Source organism: Mus musculus, chromosome 5 (genome assembly GCF_000001635.26).
Source record: "Mus musculus strain C57BL/6J chromosome 5, GRCm38.p6 C57BL/6J".
In the NCBI taxonomy this organism is placed as follows: Eukaryota; Metazoa; Chordata; class Mammalia; order Rodentia; family Muridae; genus Mus; species Mus musculus.
This window is the reverse complement of record NC_000071.6, coordinates 23,476,288-23,494,753: the sequence shown is the minus strand read 5'-3', so window position 1 is coordinate 23,494,753 and position 18,466 is coordinate 23,476,288. Positions and strand designations below refer to the sequence as shown.

At 38.3% G+C, this 18,466-nt stretch overlaps 1 protein-coding gene across 7 annotated transcripts in view; it reads right to left on the bottom strand.

The window, feature by feature from the left end:
* Kmt2e (lysine (K)-specific methyltransferase 2E) overlaps window positions 1-18,466 on the bottom strand; it is a 71,200-nt gene that overhangs the window by 9,482 nt on the left and 43,252 nt on the right. For all 7 annotated transcript variants that reach the window (XR_003955707.1, XR_389753.4, XM_006535805.4 and 4 more), the window contains 9 exons: window positions 18,230-18,268; window positions 16,010-16,240; window positions 15,771-15,901; window positions 13,428-13,545; window positions 12,243-12,352; window positions 9,143-9,407; window positions 8,354-8,452; window positions 2,322-2,486; window positions 1,247-1,555 (listed from right to left, as the gene is read on the bottom strand). Coding sequence is in view for 5 of the 7 variants with exons in the window: in XM_006535805.4 (XP_006535868.1) it covers window positions 1,247-1,555; window positions 2,322-2,486; window positions 8,354-8,452; window positions 9,143-9,407; window positions 12,243-12,352; window positions 13,428-13,545; window positions 15,771-15,901; window positions 16,010-16,240; window positions 18,230-18,268 (1,467 nt within the window). In the remaining 2 variants the exon portion in view is untranslated. The remainder of the gene's footprint in view (window positions 1-1,246; window positions 1,556-2,321; window positions 2,487-8,353; window positions 8,453-9,142; window positions 9,408-12,242; window positions 12,353-13,427; window positions 13,546-15,770; window positions 15,902-16,009; window positions 16,241-18,229; window positions 18,269-18,466) is intronic.

Here is an 18,466-nt window from a genome sequence, read left to right as displayed (position 1 = left end):
GTAGGACAAAGCTATTATATGTATTATTAAAAAGAATAGCATCTTTAGGAATTCATGTTATTTTAGTACTAAATGATAAAATGCTGTAAAACTCAACTTGTTTTTTAACAAATACTTATATTTTAACATTTATATTTACATACTTAACAATTAAAAAATGTGATATTTGTGATTGAGAAAAGAATTTAAAAACTCAAGTACTTTCCATTTTAAAAAGAAACTTAATTTTTTTCCCCTTCCAAATGTGGGTAAGCAATATATTTATTACTACCAAAAGCAAGTATCCACTTTATTTAAGGCAATATAGTGCACAGTCTTTGAATGAAACATTATAGTGATATTTCAAACAAAACCTGTAATTCGCTGGCAAAGATATTTAAGAGTCTGCTACTGACTTATATAATCCTGAGCTTACAGAATTCTTTAAGCAATACTTTTCATTGTTTAGCAGCCTGCCTATAAAACTGTATGAAATTAGGTAAGAAAAAACAAAAAAAAGGTTTAGGCCCCAAGTCACTTGTTTCTATGTGTTGTCATTTACTTGGACAAAAACATCAGTCTAAGGCTATGCTATTACTTTTAAGCTGAAAAACTCAAGTTGTTCAAATTCATATGCGGTTTCCTGTAAATTGTCTCATAATTCCGACAGTAATAAAATCTGATGTAACACTGATCTTCCTCTTAAATACAAGGAGCTACAGTGAAATAAATGGCTTAATGTAGAAGGGTGTTTTGCTCTCCCTGGAGCCCACGTAGTGCAAGAGGGAACTGACTCCTACAGCCCCGACGTGTGTATTCTGTGAAAACACTCTTAAGTCTATATTCCTAGTACATTCTAATGAAATCACAATTTTTTTCCTATTTAATTCTTATCATCTACCTAAAGTAATTATAAAATGTATAAACAATGAAGAACTGGGGTGTGGCTCTTGGGTAGAGGGCTTGCCTGTCATTCACAAGGCCCTGGATTAGATCCCTAGGCACGGGAGAGAGGAAGTATGTTAACCCAGTTTCAGAAACCTTAGAGAAATCATGAACTACAATACTAAAGGTGTTCATATATTTAATCTTCATAATACAAACTGAATTTTCTTGACAATTTGGTACTTCTCAGTCTTAGGCAAATATCTGCAAGTGTAAACATGACACTGCTTAGCTCATCATAGGTGCAGGTTGAGGCTCTAAGGCAATCATTCAGCTAGGAGACACTTGTTGCAAATGGCGTTACTGTCGTTAGGACGCATACCTTCTTTGTTTTGGGGTACTTTGTGGGACACTTATTAAGTGCTGGAACTTCCGCTTCAGGAATTATTTCTGCTACTGCAGTTTCAGTTTCTGGTTCTATAGCAAGTACAGTATTTTCAATCTCGTTCTGTTGTGACAGAACTTCGATGTCAGGAGAAGATGGCGGTATGTCTGAACACATGCTGACAGTTCTGTGTCTCCGACGCTGCTGTCCAATGTGAGTCCTACTACGAGAAAAGCTCTTTCTCTGCTTAGTTCTGTTCACTTTGGCAGCGGCTGGCTTGATAGCAGTTTCTTCTTTTACTTGTTCCTAGTTCAAAATACAACAGTGGGACTTCTGATGTTTATAGATAATTATGTTGAAATATATATAGCATTATCTACTTTAAAACCTAGCTTTCTGGAATCCTTTATGTATTTTAGGCTGGGTAATAGTGGTGCACTCCTTTGAACCCAATACTCGGGAGGCAGAGGCAGACAGAGCTCTGAATTTGAAGACAGCTTGGTGTCCAGGGTAAGTTCCAGGAAAGCCAGGGCTAAACAGAGGAAACCCCGTCTCAGAAAAAAAAACCAAAACCCAAAAACAACCAGAAAGTATGTTTTCACGTGTGCATCGTGAGGCCAGAGGCCAGCCTGTGGGGGCTGGTTCTCTCCTCCAGCCACAGAGCTGCTGGAGAAAGTCAGTAGGCATGCAGCAGTGTTACTGAAATACCCAACTTCTGGTAATGAAACAACTCAACACTTTATATTGGAAGTCAAATATAATCTCGTTTCAATTCTAAATTCCCCATAGGGTTTGAAAATGCTTTAAAAGACTAGTAATTAGGTATTATTTAATATTCTTGGGCTCGTGAGATGGTTTCACTTGCACACAAGCCTAAAGACCAGTTTGAGGCCCAGAACCCATGGGACTGAGGAGGGAGAGAAGTGACTCACACAGAGTTGTGCTCTGCCCTCTATGTCCATGCACACAATAGCATTGAGCACACAGCCATCACTTTTATCATGGAACTCTACTGTGTAGAGACTTTAAGGCACTAAACTTGGACAGTCAGGGTGATTCCAAAGGATGATACCTGCACCACTTCGGCATCGGCGATGACCTGCGACTCTTTGCATTCAGGCTTAACTTCTGTCTTAGCTGTGCTGATCCTTTCCAAAGCTTGTTCTCGTCTTTTCTCTCTCTTCTCAAGTCTGGCAAAAGCCTGCAAAATTGCTTCCATTTTTCTTTCTTCTCTTGTCTAAGGAATGTAAATTTGAAGTAAATGTCTTATTCCAAACAAAAATTCTAAATGCCAAATGTTCATGACAGATTTTAAAAACTGCTGTGATAACTATTAGCATAACAAGTCTATTGTTGGTAGGTATGGGAACAGATTACAGCCACTCAGCATGTGTGAACCCCACACTTCATCTCAGTGAGCCGATCTTAGTGTATGCCAAGAAAGGACGATACAGCAAAACAAAACAGCCAGAAAAAAAGAAAAAAAAAAAAACAACAACAAAAATAGAACTTATTTTCTTTTACGAAACCAAAGATTTCAATACACAAATTTGCCTTTTTTAAAAACAAAGACTGAAAATTCCTAAGGAAAAAATATGTTGAAATGAAAAAATATATATGCACTTAAGGAGTCAGGCATATAGTCTTAGGTTCAAACCATGATCCTACCAGTAATTTTTAGTAAACAGCTCTGTCACCTTCTTAGGAGTGTAAAAGCATACAATACTTAAACACTTAAGACTGTCACTGAGTTCAAATAGAAAACATGAGGCTTTTAGAAAGTGGCAGGCATTCCAAAAACAAAACCAGTAGCTGTCATTTCTTTCACCCTTTTGCCCTCCATTCCAAGTCTCGTAAGGCACTCCGCTACCTTCTGCTCCTCCTTCCTTACACTGACACTCTTGGGTAGAGAATATTAAGAACAAGACCCAGAGCCTTGAGCAGAGGGCCTGGCAATGCTTCAGCTCTCAACCAGAACCAGGAAGCAGGTCCATCAACTGTCCAGTTCTCCAAATGAAAGAACCAGGTCCTGAGGCTCAGATCCATTTGTCTTTCCTCCTTCATTGTCATCGATGTGGGGAAGAAAGAAAGAAAGATCAGAAACTCAAGATCTGGCTGCCATACACTTCGCAACACTGGAGTGTCAGCTTTAGTTCCAGTAATTACTGGAAGAGATTTAAGCATTGATAGATAACTGTTCTTACTCTTTCCTGTGTTTGTAGAAAACATATTCAGTAGGGAACAAAAGATGTTAATGCAGTGTAGCTAGGATTGCTTTGTAAGGAGTTTCTAATTTTCACCCTTTTGATTTTACACACAGGAAACTCAGGGCCACAGAGGTAAGATTACTTGTTCATACATTCTGTGTTCTTAAAATCTAGAATGGGTATTCAAAACATTAAAGGTTTTACTTGTTCTCACCAGAACTGGAATTTTTAAAGAAGATTTCTTTCATGTATATGAGTGCTCTATCTGCCTATACGCCTGCACGCCAGAAGAGGGCATCAGATCATTATCTCAGAGGGCTGTGAGCCACTATGTGGTTGCTGAGAGCTGACCCAAGACCTCTGGAAGAGCAGCCCCCAGAACTGGAAATTATAAAGCCAAATTCTCAATTTTTTTGTTTCTACTTTTACCTTTAAAACATGACCTCCATAAAAACCTGTCTCTGTATATTAAATTTTTCTAAAATGCACCATTTAGAAATCTGGATTTCACAAAAATAATTCTTTGTTTTGTAGGCTAAACTCCCTTGAAAACAGTGTAATAACTACATGTTGATTAAACCAAACACTCCTTCATAGTCTTTAGCTAGTACTCCCCCATCAAAAAAATGGCATATTGCCTTCTGTTGATGGAACAAAAAATGTACATGTATGTAGGTGACTCAAAGTTAGGGCCTTTGCATAAATTATGAGTTTCCTGACTGCTAATTTATCCATCTTTCCAATTAACTGCTGATAACAAAGCACAAATTTTACATTTCTACATGTGTTTATCATATAGCAATAAAGTTGAAAGCACCAAATTCCTAATAATTCCTCTAGCTGAGATTCATCTTAAAGTATGTAGATGTTTAAGGATAAATGATTGCTTACTCAAATTTTAAAAATTAGCAGGTTTTTGTTTTGTTTTGTTTTGTTTGTTTGTTTGTTTTTTTTAAAGACATGTAGTCTATGTAGTCCTGGTTGTCTTAGAACTCACTATGTAGACCTAATCTGGCCATAAACTCTGAAATCAGTATCCCTCTTTCTCCTGAGTATTGGTGCCACCATGCCTAGATTTTATTTATTTTTAATTGTGTTTAATGTATGTGTGCTCTGATGCACATCTGAGCCAGAAGAAGGCATCATATTCCTTGTATATAGCTGCTGGGAATTGAACTCAGGACCTCTGAAGAGCAGCCACTGCTCTTAACCACTGAATCATCTTACCACCACCCCCCTCTCCCAGGTTTTCTAGTCATCACTGTATCTAATGCAATCCTTGATACATGGTCATGTGTAAAGAAGCAACCATTTTACTGATCTATCTGAAAAATATGTTAACTTGAGTTTATAGGGAACTGGAGCTGTTGATAAGAGATAATGGGTATCGTAATTAACCCCTTATAAGACTACTTATAGCTTGTAATGGCTATAGTTTAGAACTGTGACACAAGCCATGGCTTTATCCTGAGCCCAAAGCTACTTCATTATCTGTGAGCTGGGAAACTGACAGATTCCAATTCAGAGCTGGATTTGATAACTGCTTTAGATGTTAACCAGAGTATGTGGAAGTATCCCATGTGACCGACCACCCTGGTTCACTATTCTTGTGATATATCTTAGTACATTATTTCTTAGTATTACAATTTCATGTAAGCAGGAGGAAAAAAAAATCTGCTTTGGACCTCTCCCCAATTGAGATGTGCTTTTGATAATTTAAAATGTTTAACTGTGTGTGTGCAAATATGTGTGTCTGTGGGAAGGAGTGGTATGCATTTCAAAGTGCTGTGTGAAGGACAACTTGGAGTCAGCTCTCGCATTCCATGCAGGCCCTAGAGATATTACTCAGAGTCATTAGGCTTGGCAGCATATGCCTACACCCACTAAGCCGTCCTGCAGTGGGAAATAACCTGTACTGATTGGGCTATCACTCATCTGTAGCTTTCCAGGTGAGCTTAGTGTTAGAAGTAGCATATGTTTCTCCTGCTCTGCTTTTCTACCTTGCTGTCTATCATGTGCCTTTTCTTAAAATGATCCCTGGATCTCAAGAGCCGTCGACCTGGCCTGGAGTAGCCAGAGTACAAGATGAAGAGCGGCTGGGGAAACTGTTTGTATCTCTGCAGCCTTCCAGTCTCCTTTCCTCAGACTCAGCCCAAGGGCTGCAAATATTCCAATAATAAGATATCCCCATTTTAAAACTGAGAAACACAAAACTGCATGCAAAATAAAGGAGATGAAACCGAAGAGCATCTACTGAAAACAAGACTTCTTATATTAAAAATACAGTCTCCCCCCAAACCCCCTTCAAACAGCAATCAGAACTAATAAATGAGCCAGGCAGTGGTGGTACACACCTTTAATCCCAGCACTCAGGGTGGGGGTGGGGGGTGGGGTGGGGTGGGGTGAAGAGTAGGGATGGGATCCTGGTAGAGGGGGGAATCTCTTATGAGTTTGAGGGCAGCCTGGCCTACAAAGGGAGTTCCAGGTCAACCAGGGTTGTTAAATAGAGAAATCCTGTCTTGAAAAAACAAACACACAAAAAAAACAAGAATGGTAACTTTAAAGATCACTTAGGCTATTAATAATGAAAGTCATTCCACAGTAATAAGCCTTGCTTACATGTATTCCCATTTCCTCTATCACATGAGGGTCCAGTGCCCCCCTCACAGTCCTGTTGACACTCATGTTTCGCTATGACTACTTTCTATGAGAGCTGATCTGCCTTCTCTAGCCACCCAGTACTTACATAGTAAAACCTACCCACATAAACAGTCAGGTCTCTATTAAATGAGAATTATGTTCTGCATAAAGCATATATGTGGAGGTGTACTGGGAAGCATGTGGAGGCTTTGTATACGTTACAAGGTAACTAGAGCATAACCATTTCATTTGGCTTGGACAGACTATAGAAAATAAACTTATTCCTTTCTGCCATGCATTTTAACAAAAATGGTTCCTCAAGGATAAGAAACTGAGAAAGGTTCTTAGCATCAGTTTCACCGTGCAATAAGGAGAAATGTGAGAGAATGAGATCCATCCTAAGTCTATCATCAGATGACTTTCCTGATAACAAATTTGCTCTTATACTTTAATATTAAAACCTGGCACATTGTAAACAGGCTTGCTAAGTTCCTTCACTTTTAAATGCATAAGTAACAGCATAGATTCTGAATAATAGTGTTGTACCAGGGTGCTTGTTCCACAAAATAAGAACGAGGAATGTCAGAAGGGTCATCATGTACCCCAAAAGTTGCAAGGTATTCAAGTGCAGATAAGATGAATCAATAGAATTAACCTAGCTAACTATAACATAGTTTTTCACAGACATCAAATTAGACATCTATGGAATACTGTGTGATGTGGAGGAAGGCTGAGGAAATTGTGAGAACTGTGTATAATCTAGGTAAAGGCTACAGATATTAGCTGATGCTTCACTTAGCTCAGAGCTTACCTAGTCTAATTGGGTGTTGTCCATTTAGTCTGCTCATTACTAAACTGCTATTCTAAAAACCATGTAATTTTTCTCCCCTTAGCAGTGGGGTTATGACATGAGTTCTCCTAAGGAGTTTATGTTGGTTATGAGAACTATCTGGCTTGGACATTTGTCGCCTCACTGATCACCAGGATTCATTAGATATATCTGAATGCTTAGTCTAATGTCCCCTTCCTTCCAAGCCACTCCAGCTCCATGTGTGTGCCTCAAACTGTACTCAGTTAAAAAGGTAGATGACATCAGATAAAGCCTTTGACAAGGGTAGGTGAGTAGGTGTGCTCCCGTGTCAAGAGTTTATGCAACAAGGATAACAACTCTGGACATTCCTGGCTGGCTGTCTGGCAAGTCCAGAGACCTACCTCATAACTTCATGACTATCCTTTCATTTGATTCTCAAATTTCTGTACTAAATGTGAACACCATCATGATTTAACTGGCTCCAGTTTCAGCGATGTGACTGTAATAGGCCATGAAAGCATCAGGAGGCAGAGGCAAATGGTTGTCAAGAAAAGTTCCAAACAGTTTCAGCTACATAGACACAGCATGCACCATACCCTCACGTCTAGAAACAAAAGACAGGCTGGAGCAATGCTTCAGTGGTTGGGAGCACTGGGTGCTCTTCCAGAGGACCTGGGCTCAATTGGCAGCTCACACTTCTTTACATGGTAATTTTTCGGGTGGTGGGTGTAGTAGATCAACCCAGGCCCTTAAGAGCTATGTGAGTGCTCTATCTCCAAGCTGCCCTGGGGACCTCTAGTTTACTCTTCTCCTCTCCTCATCTCATGGCAATCCTACGGCTTCAGCCCTGCAGATCCTGAGGTACAGGGATGAGTCAGTAGACTCTGCTGCTAAAACTGACTTACAACCTCTTTTCTGGCATTTATACTGAAGAAACCTTTACAGATAAATCATGAGGGGCACAGCGCTGTTGTTCTAGTAACAGCATGAGCACAAACATGGAGGCCACTAGGTCATGGTGGATTGTCAAGTTTTGATACATAACTGACTTTGATATTATGTACCCTACCTGACTTAATAGTATTGCAAATAGTTCTGTTTCTTAAATCATGAAAAGAAACTATATTCAGCTAATGAAAAGACATACTGAACAACAATTGTCGCATTAAATTTATTAATAATTCTTAGCCTCAAAAATGTTATTTCTTAAAGGTGGTATACATTCTTAAATGCCTAATGAAAATCAGTAAAAATATAAAAACAAAACAGGAAAACCAGGTAAGTGTATTGAAATAGTAATGGGATAGCCAGGTAAAACTGTTCAATGTCATATATTCCACATGTGCTACCTTGCAGGACAGATGCCCACATGAAGGTAGTTCCCTGGTGGAGGAGCAGCTGCCCCAGCCCAGGGTACCATAAGCAACTACAAGATTCCCAACTTACCATCTTCCTTTTCCTTTCTGCAATCTGTTCCTCAGATTCCATTTCCACTTCATTGCTAATAGGAGTTTTTTCTTCCATATCATCAATAAAATCTGGTTCCTGAAAAATGGAAATTATTACCTCATCTATAAACTGGGAACTATGCTGTGCCTTTTGACTAAAATTGTGAAATAAGCCCACCAAAATCTGAATTTCTAAACCAAGTTTTCAAATTCATACTAGTGAATAATTTTGTTTTCTGGAGCTCCTGTCAAATATAGTAGTGTGGCCGAAACAAATTTTCACCAAAACCTGCTGATATGAAATCTCCAATGTTTTTTAAGTTAATACTTAAGATGGACAGACATAAGACATAGTGGCACACACCTTTAACCATGTACTCGGGAGGCAGACGGAGACAGATCTGAATTCAGGACTAGCCTGGTCAGTAATGAGGAGTTCCAAGCCACTCAGTGAGACACTGTCCCAAATCAACTACAAAATACAATCTAGAACGTTGTTAATGACCTAGTCTTAGGAAACTGTCCAATTTCTGTAAAGATCTGTCAACATGACTGCTTCCTAATCCTGTGGCCTAGACTGTAGGAGTCCGTGTCTGTCTGTGTATGAGCAGCAGAACAGGACTAGAGATGGAGCACCAACAGAGAACTTGCCAAGGGTATGGTAGCCCCTGCTGCAAACCCTGCACTGGGAAAAAATAAACTGTTAAATAACTGTATTCTTTACAAAGGTTTAAATACAGTATTTCCCCTCTCTCAAATGCTTCTGTGAGAAGCAGGATGTCAGTACCTGGTTGTTTGACACCGACAGCCTCAATGGAGAAAGCTTTCTCTGTTTTGTTTCTGGACTCCTTATTTTGTTGTTTGTTCCTTCACAGTCCAAAGTCATATTCTGATTTTGTATGTCTTTTTCTTTTGAAGTATCTTTCTCTTTTTTTCCTTTTTTCCTTCTGGTCTCATAACCACTATTGATGTTTTCTGTGGATTCCGAGCTTCGCTTGAGAACAGGGCACTCTGGATTTTCCTTGAGGCATGCACAGTCCACCTTGTATTTGCTGAAATGATAACCAGGTAAATATTAATATATAAAACGAAGACTGAGATGTTCATAATCTCTTTTAGGCTGTAACACCATGAAATTTATAAGCCTTAACACCTTAATAATTTGAATTTCTGGTATGACAAAATAAATATTTTCTCATAAAAACAAAGTATTAGAGACTGATTTTGTTGTTCCATTGTTTTATGCTGCTGGGGATTGAACCCAGAGACCAGCACTTCAGATGTGCTCGGCAAGTGCTCTGCTGAGTTGTAGCTCCACCCTTGAGAGGTTGATGTTTTGAACAGTCTTTTAAAGTAAAATGATTCCATAGCTTATACAAGATAACATATTAAGGCAAAAACCCATCCTTACTGGGTCTGAAAGTGTTATGCTGACTATAAATTTGACTTCAATTAAAAAATGCTAGCTATGATCAGTACGAGATCTTACCTAGTTCACATTATCCTTCAAGAATGATTTTTTTTTCCTTGTTTTTTTTCTGAGAAAGGGTTTCTCTGTGTAGCCCTGGCTGTCCTCAGAAATCCACCTGCCTCTGCCTCTGCCTCCCAAGTGCTGGAATTAAAGGCGTGTGCCACCAAAGCCCGACTAAAGAATGAGTTTAATAATCAGTTTTCCCTAAAATATACCTTGAAGAAAACTTATTGAGTCTTCTCTCTTTTAAACTACACTATTCCTCATCTTCTCCATAACTATTAGTATTCTCAGTTTTACAGATGACCTTAAAGTTAGCTAACACGATTCTAGAGGCTTTCTTTTAGGATTATGCTTAACTGCAAATATAATTATGTAATAATAATCAAGTGACCAAGCAAGTTATTTAACAAGCTGAAGTTCCCTGCCGTATTTCCTCCATGCTAGGAACTGCTATAAACATTACATATGTTAACTCCCAGAAGTTCGAACTATTATGTGAGTAGTATTGTCAGTCTTGAGCTAAGGAATTAGAGAGATGCAGAAACAGGTGTAATGTTACAGTCATCATGAGTAATTAAGCCAGATATCAAGTCATACAGGTCAGTAAGAGTTTATATTATGGACTTCTATGGGATAACAATCTCCTAAAGCAGTGAGTGTAAACCATTATATTAAATTTCCCCTTCCTGAAGCATTAAAAAGTCGTTTAAGACAGCAAGAGAGGATAAGACAGCAGGTAAGCATTTTAAGAAGAGGCACCACACGCGTTCTTTCTTATTAATACACTTTCAAAAGAAATAGCCTGAGGCTGGAGAGCTTACTAAGCAGTTAAAGATCACTCCCTGCTGTTGTAGAAAACATGAATCGGCATCTCTATAGAAAGGGCCCCTCACAACATTGCTCCACCTCCATGTGATGCAATGTCTCTGGCAGTTGCAGGAACCAGTACATGTGTGTCATACATGCACATAAATACATGTACAAATAAAAAGGAAAGGCCGGGGCTGGAGAGATGGCTCAGCGATTAAGAGCATTGCCTGCTCTTTCAGAGGTCCTGAGTTCAATTCCCAGCAACCACATGGCGGCTCACAACCATGCCGGGTGTGGTGGTGCACGCCTTTAATCCCAGCACTTGGGAGGCAGAGGCAGTTGGATTTCTGAGTTCGAGGCCAGCCTGGTCTACAAAGTGAGTGCCAGGACAGCCAGGGCTACACAGAGAAACCCTGTCTTGAAAAACAAAAACAAAAAACAAAAACAAAAACAAAAAACAAAAAAAGGAAAGGCCAAGTTGATATAGTAAATCTGCATCATAGAGATGCATACTGAAGGTAAAAGAACTGTACTCTAACTGATACGATAATACACACTTAAAAGATTAATCTTAGAAAGAATGTCTGTTACATGAAATGTATAGTATGTAAGAGAGATGGCTTAGAGGTTAAGAGCACTTGTTTATTCAGAGAACCCAAATTTGCTTTCTAGCACCCATAGTTGGATGGCTCCCAACCCAGCTCCAGCTACAACATCCTCTTCTGGCCTCCAGCATCCATACACATGTGATATACACTGTCCCCCACACATAAAAATTAAAAAAAAAAAAAGTAAAAAAAGTAAAAAAATATAGTAGGCAATTAATTAAAATGTTTATAACCCAAAAGACTACAAAATACATAAGGAATTCAAGGAGAGTAAAAGTCTATGCTTATGGTACACATCTGTAATTTCATTATTCAAGAGGCAAAGCTGAAAGGACAGAGTTCTAGGACATCATAGGGAGTTGAGGCTAGCCTAAATCCTCCTCTTTACCCTTAAAAAACAGAATTACAGGCCTGTATCATCATGCCTGACTTTTTTCTCAGTCCTGGGGATCATAACCCAGGGCTCTACAAACACCAGACAAACACTCTAACCACTGAGCTACATCTCCTACTTTATTTCATAATTTGGAAAATAAGTACATGGATATTTGTGTTGTTTGTATTTCATATTATAGTCTGAAAAAAACATTTTTTACTGTATGATCTCCAACAAACCATTTCTACTATATTGTAAAGAAAATTTGGTGCAGTGTCTTTTGTTACTAAGAAAAAAAATTATGTATTAATAATCAAGTGACATAGCGGGTTGCTTAACAAGTTGAAGTGACTAACAACTTGAAGGAGAAGAGAGAAAAGGGAGAAAATCCTCACATAATAAAGTCAGTTTTGAAGAGCTGTATTTGAGCTACTAATTGGAAGGCATGAACACTTGAGTGTAAGTTTGGAAATAAGGGACAAGGGTGAAAACCTTGTAACAGCACACTTAACCCAGAGACTTTTACTGTCTCCTGATGAAGTTATAACAATGTCTAAATTATTATGAAAACAGTAAACCACTTTGAAACAACATAAGCCATTCACAGGCTTGAACTTACCAATTCCCGTAGTCAAAATCAAAGGCAATGGTAATTTCAGTCCCTTTTGGAATACTCTGTATAGAATAAATGTAGAGATGTATGGTCCCCTCTTCAATTTCATGCCTCACCTGTTAATTAGGAAGAATAATTTTACATTTCTATAAACTACTTAGAACAACTTTATTTTGCAAGAGAGAAAATTATTCATTATTGTTGTTATGGTTCATTTTTGAGACAGTGTCTCACTATGTAGCCCTGGCTGGCCTAGAACTTATAGAGATCCACCTGCCTCTGCCTTCTGAGTGTTGGGATTAAAGGCTGTAGATTAGCATGACTGGCTTAAAGAAATATTTCTAAAACCATTTTATAAACATGTCATGGAAAAGTCCCATTCATCACAAGAGTTCCAGATCAGTAGTTGTCACCTGAAGGTTTTCAGAGGTACACTGCCAACAGTTAACCCTGCAGCCTACCTCTACCATCTATTTGCAATAGAACCAACAATGCATTCTCTTCTGAGCAGACATACTTTTTTACCTTTTCATCATGTTTCAAATGGGAGGTTTGTGTGTGTGTGTGCGTGCATGTGTGTGTGTGAGTGTGCATGTGTGTGTATCTGTGTGTGTGTGTGTAACACAGAAAGCTGGGGTGTAGTTTACTTGCCTAACATGTGTGAGGTCCTAGTTTAGTCTCCTGTACCACCCTCCCTTCCCACACACGAAATAAATATAAAAATAAAAAATAATATATCTGCTTTAGCTTTTAGCTAGGTCACAGAAGTTCATAAAATAACATATCTGACCTACAAACAGAGCTTCCGTTATCAACAGAAATTCAATATCCCCTCTTCTAAGCAATATCACAGATTCATAGATATAGAAAGACAAACAAACCAAACCAAAACAGGCCAGGTCTCATTCTATAGTACTGGCTGGCCTAGCACTTGTTTGTTGTGAGGATCAGGCCAACCGTGAACTCTGAGTTCTGGCTGTGTCTGCCACACGAGAGATAAAAGAGGTGAGGGCATAACCAGACACAGCTTATGGATAGTAATTTTAGGATTAAAGATTGTCCTCTAAATATTGACAACAGAAAAACACTGGACAAAGTGAAATACATCAATAGTTAAAGGTTGTTTAAAGGCAAGCAGAGTTATGGACTCTGCGCTCCTGCTTCCCCTGAGGTGTCAATAAGCTCACTTACCTCTGCATTCGGTGTACAAGAACGCCTGATGAATCGAGCCTCATTCCCAAAAGTCCTCGCATCAACACACATTTCAAGCCCATGGAACTTAGAGTAGAATAAAACAAAAGGGTATGGCCTACAAACAGAATATTATAATAATGTTGTAGTATAATAGGGCTTATTTTGTTGTAGAGTGCTTGCCTTGTGGGGACAGGATCCTCAATTCAGTTCCTAGTGTCACAAGACAAGCAAACTACAACAAAAACTTTTCTGTTATTCTTTTAGAGGCAAGTAAGTAAAAACACAACAGATTAAGAAATTTCTAAGACACAGAAATAAGCAAGCATTTGATATGGGCACTCTGACTCCAGAATACACTACTTTAAACAAATAAGACTTGTGTCTACCTCAAGTTGCTTAAGTCAAAAGCAATTAAGGTGGAAAACTTTTTTTTTTTTTGTATTACGTATTTTCCTCAACTACATTTCCAATGGTATCCCAAAAGTCCCCCACACCCCCCCCACTCCCCTACCCACCCATTCCCATTTTTTGGCCCTGGCGTTCCCCTGTACTGGGGCATATAAAGTTTGCCTGACCAATGGGCCTCTCTTTCCATTGATGGCCGACTAGGCCATCTTTTGATACATATGCAGCTAGAGTCAAGAGCGGAAAACTTTTTTAAGTAAGTTTTTAAATCTATATTTTATGTGTATGGGTATTTTACCTATACATGTCTGCATTCTATCTGTGTGCTTGGAACCCAGAGAAATCAGAGGAAGGCCATGGACTCCCCTGAAACTGGAGTTCTAGATTGTTGTAGGCCACTACCACGTGTGTACTGGGATCAAATACATTTTTTTTTTTACAAGAGCAGCTAGTGCTCTGAACTGTTGAGCTAGCTCTCCAGCTCCTTTTAGGCAGAGATTAAAAAAAACAAAACCAACAAAAAACTATTCCTTTTACATGCATTTGAAGTCCCATTTCCTGATGTGTTTAAAATTGATTTATATTAGATTTCAGATAAAATATGCTATATAAGAGGCATAGATCTTATGTATCTTTTGTGGCATAAGTAAATACTCAAATTATAGACTAAGAATGCTTATTGTATTAAACAGCACAGACTTTTACTTCCCTAAAGATAGCAAGATATTTCTATACCTCTGAGAAGGATATTATTGGTCACAAGATCAAATCAATTCTCCATAAGAATCCTACACTTCAGAAGAAGCCTCTAGCTGGGCAGTGGAGGCACACACCTTTAATCCCAGCACTCGGGAGGCAGAGGCAGGCAGATTTCTGAGTTCGAGGCCAACCTGGTCTACAGAGTGAGGTCCAGGACAGCCAGGGCTACACAGAGAAACCCTGTCTCCAAAAACCAACAGCCCCCCCTCCCCCCAAAAAAGTCTCTAAAACCATCCCAACATCAACAGAGCATAGTTAAAAGTGACGTGGCAGCACAGGGACATAACTGTCCTATCTAATAAAGGGGAGTCTCAGTTTTAGCCACCAAATCCTTTTCAGGTTCTAGAAATTAGCAGGTGGGAAGCAACTTAGGTAGTGGGAGGCAAGGTTCTTGAAAATCTTAAAGAACGGAAATCCCTGACTGACACCTTATATAGCTAAGCAATTTTGCTTTTACTTGTTCAATGTGGCTTACTTTAGTATTCAGCAATATAGAAACAAGCAAGAAGCGTTGAAATAGATCTTTACGTGTTGTCACACTACAAAAGTTATCACTGGCATGTTAGCCATTCTATTCTTTAAAATTCTGAAAGGATCGTGGGGAGGGCGAGGGGAGGGGAGGGAATCACACAAGGCATCTTAGCCCAGTATTAAGACCTCAGTGATGGACTAGGGAGATGGCTCAGCAGGTAAAACATTTGCCATGCAAATGTAAGGACCCTCATATGAATTAGAATCCTTATCATCTACAAAGCTAGGTACAGCAGGACATGGTGTAATTCCAGTGGTTCTATATCAAGTTGTAGGGGCAGGCAGTCCCTGGAGGCTTGGAGGCCAGTTGGCTTGGAGCGAACAACAAAGACAGTCGGTCTCAATAAGGTGGAAGTTAGGGCTGACAACTGAGGTTGCCCTCTGACCTTCACATAGATGCCATTGAATAAACATTCCCCGAGATGCATATAGACATCCTGTATATATGTGCATGCACACACACACACACACATTCCTTTTGTTGGGGTTGGTGACTCATCTCTGTAAATGCAGTATTTGGGAGGCTAAAGCAGTAAGAATGAAAAGTTCCAGGCCAACCTGGGTTATAAAATGAAAACATTAAAAAAAAAAAAAAAGCCCCGAACTTTTAACTCTCAAACACCAACATGAAAAAAATGAATATACCTTTTAAAGAAATATCCATTTGCTTCAAACTGTTCTCTCAGCATAAACTTCCCTCTATATTCAATGATAAGTGCATCAGGAGGCAAGTCTTTGGCAGATTTCAGAATTTTTTTATTCTTCTGTATATGGCTCTAGAATCAGTAAATGTGTAAGTTAAATCAGTTATTCCGTGTAACTAAAGATGTACATAATACATAATACAGAGGCAGTTCCCTAAGGCTTTGACAAGTGATACACACCTCTACAGGAGGTCTGAAGAGTGAGTTGTTGGTACTCAATTCTGATTTATTCATGTCTTTGCTGTCATTCCCACTACCGAGTCTTTGAGCTAGTCTTTGTGCCTCTCTCTGAACACCTTCACTATATTGGTTATTATTTGCTTCTTCGTAACGATCCATCCATGCTTTGATTTTTGTTTCCCAAACAAAATTTGAACTATCAGATGAAGGATCAATTTCTGGTGCTGAACCCTAAAAAAAAAAAAATCACAGGAAAATAGGATTACTATTTGAATTTAAGTACAAGCGCACATGCACACACACAAATAATTTATAAAAGAGGATATAAAGCTATAGTGATTGCCTATCTAAGCTGAACAAATTAAAAGGTCATAAATGGGCCTGTTAAAATCATATGCTACACATCAGGGAAGTAAGTTGGAAATTGATAAAGGCTGAGTGACATTGAAATAGCAAAACTCTAAGTATCACTGTCACTATGGTAGCCAATTTAAGGACATCAAATTAAACACTTAAAATTTGGATCAACCTCAGCTAGTGTTCAAAACAAAACAAAAACAACAACGAAAAAAACAGCTAGCATGTGAAATTTCTGATTCTCCAGACTACCAATATCTACTTCATAGCAGCAAACTTGTTCATTTTAACTTCAATAAATCTGTATGTGCTCCTAAAACACTGAGCCCTCTCTCCATTTGTAAACCAAGTCTGTCTGGTAGGGCAGGCCTGCAAACTCCAGCTATTAAGGATACTGAGAGAAGAGGATTAAGTTTAAGGCACAGTGAGGTCAAGGTCAACTGTGGCCAACATAGTGAGACCATGTCCCAAAAATAACAAGTGAAAAGAGGGTGAGCGTACAGCTCAGTGGTCAGTGTTTCACTAGCATGCACAAAGACTGAGGTTCAGTGTCCAGTACTGGGGAAAAATGGGTTGGGGGTGTCCCCGAAAGAACATTACTAAAATGTACCATAGAAATATAACCTTTACCAGTTACTTTCTACAATGAACAATACACTGTAATAAGCTAATCAACTACTAGATTGTTATTTTATGTGAAATTGGGATGGAGCTCATTAGTAGAACACTTAGTGTTAAAGGCCTTAACTTAAATGACCAGTAGTACAAAAAAAGTATTAGAATATGCTGAATGGATATCTTATGTATATACATATTTCATTATCAATCAGTTACTAAACAAAGAAAAAATTTTGTGAGCTGCAACATTATATACTAAAGGAATATATTCAGTTTTTAAAGTATCTGTGCCTGTAATAAAATACTAATAACTTGATCTCATATATATAAAATACAGCTCTTTTATAGCTTTCTAGTCTTATTAATTTTATTCAAGAATTACTGGAGTTGGGGCCAGGCGTGGTGGCGCACACCTTTAATCCCAGCACTTGGGTGGCAGAGGCAGGTGGATTTCTGAGTTTGAGGCCAGCCTGGTCTACAAAGTGAGTTCCAGGACAGCCAGGGCTATACAGAGAAACCCTGTCTCAAAAAACCAAAAAAAAAAACAAAAAACAAAAAAACAAAAAAAACAAAAAAAACAAAAAAAACAAAACCAAAAACAAAACAAAAAAAAAAGAATTACTGGAGTTGTAATGCTTTCAAACTAAAAGGGATGTTATTTAAGACTGACAATATTTCCATATTTCCAGTGTCACTTTTTATATGATAAAGGTAACTTTCTAAGGAAAACCTATGTTTATGGGAAAAGTAGGGATGAAGAGCCTTGCCTCTGATGGGCATTTGAGCATCCAAAACCTTGAGGATGTATGCTAACTACTTCAAGGTTCACATGACTAGTCTGTATTAACAGTAAGAGAGATTATGGTGCTTTTAGAGTCAACTGTTGGGCTTGACTAACTCAGAATTCCAATTGTACAATTTTCAATGTGCCTCTGGGTTAATGTGTAGCATATACTAATACATTTTAGTAGTATCAGAAACATGCAATACAGTGACAAATGGAATTCCAATTACTCCAACTGTAATATTTAAATTTGTATATCTTCCTCTTTCTGTTAATATTTTAACAACATCAATAAACTGATTTGACTTATTAATCCACTTAGAACTATAAGGGTTTACTTGTTTTAAAGGCAGTGAATTATGAAGCAACACAGCATATAAAGACTAATATAAACAAGCAGCTACTCTAAAGCTCTTGATTTAGCGCTAGTTAATAATAATGCCTTAATTTGATATATTTACCTTAACCCTTGATGATTTCCTAGATCCTTCACGAAAGGCCTAAAATAAGCATGGAACTGAATTAGTTTTTTGTTTTTTTGTTTTTTTTTCCCCAACTTGGATATAAATAGCAAAAATCAACTGTTCATTAAAGCATTCTGCTGAAGTGAAATAATCTGGCAATAACAATAAAGCTAGAACAAGGGGGAATATGAAGTGAATAGAGTTACACCAAAAGTCTACTACAAATATAATTTT